General features: G+C 67.2%; 1 protein-coding gene across 2 annotated transcripts; it reads right to left on the bottom strand.

Annotated features, from left to right (window-relative positions):
• Window positions 1–441: 441 nt before the first annotated feature.
• On the bottom strand, window positions 442–2791 carry C1QTNF5 (C1q and TNF related 5). 2 transcript variants are annotated; one of them, XM_057385070.1, is made up of 3 exons: window positions 2673–2791; window positions 1722–1950; window positions 442–1229 (listed from the first exon to the last, which is right to left on the bottom strand). In XM_057385070.1, the coding sequence occupies exons 2-3, from the start codon at window positions 1933–1935 to the stop codon at window positions 712–714; spliced, it is 732 nt and encodes a 243-aa protein (XP_057241053.1). In that variant the 5' UTR covers window positions 1936–1950; window positions 2673–2791; the 3' UTR covers window positions 442–711. The 2 variants fall into 2 exon arrangements, with proteins under 2 accessions (XP_057241053.1, XP_057241052.1); XM_057385069.1 differs by having other exon boundaries at window positions 1722–1979; window positions 2673–2738.
• Window positions 2792–3569: the final 778 nt, after the last annotated feature.

The raw sequence follows: 3569 nt of genomic DNA, 5'->3' as shown, positions 1-3569 counted from the left end.
TTTTGGGCAAGGAATGAGGAAGCTCTTCATTCCCCTGCTAAAAATAAAGACCTTTCCCAGCCGCGGGTCAGCGCTTTCACCCTGGGGCGGGGCGGGGGCGGGCACGGGGGGCTCCGAGAGCCGCACTGAGGGGCCACCCCCGGACCGGGGGCTCTGCTCCCCCCGGGATGGCCCTGACAGCATCGGGACCCTCCCATCCGGCGAGGCTCGGTCCTCGGGGGGATCTCGGGGCTCCGCTGCCGAGCCTTGGGGAGGTGCCGGGGGTGTCGCAGCGCTGCGCTGCTGCCTCAAGGACGCCGATGCCACCATCTAGTGGCTCCCGCTGGCCTTGCGGGGACAGCACGAAGCGGTGGCCCCGGCCTTCCTTTCCTCGCCCCGGGGAAAGGGCACCGCAGCCCCGAGGGTCCCACGGCACAGGCAGGCGGCACACACACAGGCGGCTGAGCAGCCCTTTATTGAGGGGAGGGATGGGACAGGACCCGCGGGATGGGCTCCCGGCCCCGCAGCCCCGCTCGCCCTGCCCTGGCGAGCGGCAGGAACCGCGCACCGCCCGAAATTACAGCGAGCGCTCACACGGCGCCGCTCCGGGAGCGCTCCCCGCGCGGCAGTGGGGACAATTCTGTGCCCCGAGCAGGGCACGGTCCCTCTGCCCGGGCTCCCATCACGCTGGCAGCCGGGAAGGGGCGCGTTCCCCTCGGCAGCCGAGTGCTCTCAGGCGAACACGGCGGAGTTTTGCCAGTAGGAGTAGACCAGGAAGCCGGTGAAGGTGCTGTCCGTCTTGACGCTGGCGTAGAAGCCGATGTAGTCCCCGACTCCCACCTGCACCCACACCTCGTCCTCGGGCTCCAGGCGGACCAGGGTGCCCCCCGAGAGCGAGGTGGGCTTGGGCCAGTTGCCGTAGTACTGGAAGAAGGAGGCGATGGAGTGGCCGTTCTTCATGATATCGAACTGCAGGCTGGTGCGGTACACGGTGGCGTGCACGGCGAAGTAGTAGAGGCCCGGCACCTCGCAGGTGAACTTGCCCGTGGCGGGGTCGTAGTGGCCCTGCTCGTTGATGAGCACCACGTCGAAGAGGATGGGCTGGTCGGCCAGCGGGGGACTGCGCGACTCGGAGCGCTTGGCGCTGAAAGCAGAGCGAGGGGCCACGGCACACTCGCCCTGAGCGCCCTTCTCGCCGTGCAGCCCGTCCACGCCGGGGCTGCCCATCTCCCCGCGGGGCCCGGGCGCTCCTGGGCGGGCAGGAGGGGACAGGGTTACCTGAGAGTCACCAACACAGCCCCCCAGCCCTCCTGCCCGATCCCAATCCCAATCCCAATCCCAATCCCACTGGGCAGTGGGGAGCAGCACAAACGGGGAGGGCAGGAGAGAAGCTGGCGCAGCATCAGGAGATTGTTGGAGAAACCCCAGCCCAGGAGCCAGCGGGGGATGATCCAACCCTGTTGGTGATGGCCCCTCCTAAAGCAGGGCTGGAGGAGAGGGGTGGCATCGGGGATGGGGACAGGCACAGCTTTACTGGTGACAGGGAGCTTTTGCGGGGACACAGGGTTACCACAGGCAGGATCAGATGGGTGGCGGTGGGGTGGGAGGGGCACTTCTGCAGGATTTGCTCTCAGACTGGCAGTTTGTGCCAGCATCAAGGAATCCTTCCCCGTCCTGAGGGTGTTCCCCACGGGCAGGGAATGGCAGATCCCCCTCCCCACCCGGAATCTCTCCTTTCTTACCAGGAGGGCCCATCTCGCCCTTTTCCCCCGGCATCCCCGTGGCCCCGTCCCGGCCGTCTCGCCCGTCTCTGCCTGGCAAACCCTGGCCCCCGTGCAGGCCCGGGGTCCCTGGGATGCCCGGCTGCCCGGAGCACAGCCCCGGGATCTTGTTGTCTTCAATCTGCAAGGACCTGGTGATGAGCCCGAGGAGGGAGAGGAGGAAGAGCTGCTTCATGGTGTCCCGGAGGAGCTGGAAGCCGGCAGAGAAAGATCACAGCGCTGGGGAATGCAGAGAAGTGTGGAATGCTTGGCCGGGAGTGCCGGGGGTCAGCAGGGGACATTCCTTCTTTTCCCTTTCCCTGCACCTGCCGCAGCATCCCCGTGGCCCGTCACATCACCCCGCAGCCCCGGGACAGCTCAGGGGGTGTGGGCCCGGGGGCTGGGGAGGGGTCTGGGCACTGGGAAAAGAGCCCAATTCCGGGGGCTCTTTGGGGTGGGCGCTGCCCCATCGCGCCTGGCCATGGGGTGCGGGCAGGGGCATTTAGGGCTGTCAGATGGCGAGCTGCCAGCGTGCCACGGGTGGGGTTGTTGCCTCCGGGGGTGGGTGGGTGCCGGGGCGCGGCGCGGGGCTGTCCGTGGCCAGGCCCTTGGCACATCCCGGCACATCCGCGGCGGCTCCGCTCCACCCCCGGCCGGCTCCCCGCGGCCGCAGCATCCCCGGAGCACCCCTCTGGGGGACCACCCCCCTGCCCGGGCTGCCCCCTGCCCTTCCCACAGCACCGCGACCGGAGCTGAGCCCCAGGGCCAGCGCTGGCCCCCTCCCCGTGGCCCTGACTCAGAAAAGCAGCTCTCTTCCCCCTCCACGACTGCAACAAAGAGGAAAAGGAGGAGAAAAGCGTCTCTCCTCCGCCCAGACGCCGGAGGCGGGAAGCCAGGAAGTCCCAGCTCCCCCAGCTGGGTATCCCCACTCACTGTGATCCTACAGCTCCTGTCCCGGGACCTCGCTGCTCTCTGCTGTGCAAGGGCTGAGGCTCTTCCTGGCCACTTCGCTCTGACGAAGGCCCTGAGAGAGGCAGCCTCTCCACCCCCCCTCCTCCCCACTCTCTCCTCCCAAACTCCAAAGGAAATCAAGGGCCTTGGGAGCCAAAAGCTACAAGACAAGGGGAAAAAGAAAAATAATCCCATGATGTCGGAAGTGCTGTAAGCAGGGGGAAGGGAGAGCGCTGCAAACAGCCTGGCTGAGGGAGAGGAGGCACAAACTGTGAACCACCTCAGCTGGACACTGCTGGGCACCCGGGCAGGATGGAGGGGAGGGAAACACGGAAAACAGCAGCAGGGAAAGGAAACAAGATAAAAGCTGAGGAAGGGAAATCCAGCAAGGGCAGGGAGGGTTGGAGCGGCAGAAGGAAGAGGTGTGCTGGTGCCCTGACTGACAGAGATTTGAGGCGAAGGGGAGGGCAGAAATGCACAGCCTGGCAGTGCCAGCCCTGRGAGCATCCACRGGAAGCCACAGSATCCATCTGGGCAGTCCCAGCACGTTGGTGGGAGCGTGCAGGGCAGGTGGAAGCGCAGGCAGAGCAGCGCTGTGCCCGTGCCAGGGCTGGCCCCGGGGAGCTCCGAGCACGCGGCGCAGCTTTCGAGGCGCTCCCCGCTCGCCTTTAACTTGTTCCAGCGCCGAGTGCGTCCAAGGGACACGGTCACATGCTGGCCAGGGGGGCGGGCCTGCGGCCGGGGGAGTCCCTGTGCCCAGCAGCAGCTGGGACACGCAGGAGAAAAGGAGCTGGGGGGGTTCCAACCCCCCGAGCCGGGTGGGAACGGCAGAGCCGTGCTGGGTACGGGGCAGAGCGGCGCTGCCCCACCGGGTCCTGA

Source organism: Malurus melanocephalus, unplaced genomic scaffold, assembly GCF_030028575.1.
Source record: "Malurus melanocephalus ecotype Western Australia unplaced genomic scaffold, MMel_1.1 scaffold_776, whole genome shotgun sequence".
Lineage (NCBI taxonomy): Eukaryota > Metazoa > Chordata > Aves > Passeriformes > Maluridae > Malurus > Malurus melanocephalus.
Note: the sequence above shows the minus strand (reverse complement) of the source record. Positions and strands in the feature narration are given on the sequence as shown.

What these genes read in the sequence shown, in the direction of transcription:
- C1QTNF5 (XM_057385070.1), bottom strand. Translation starts at nt 1,935, where the DNA reads ATGAAGCAGCTCTTCCTCCTCTCCCTCCTCGGGCTCATCACCAGGTCC. An exon ending in GGGCGAGATGGGCCCTCCTG is followed by an intron (nt 1,230 to 1,721) that starts GTAAGAAAGGAG and finishes CTGCCCGCCCAG; the next exon opens with GAGCGCCCGGGCCCCGCGGG.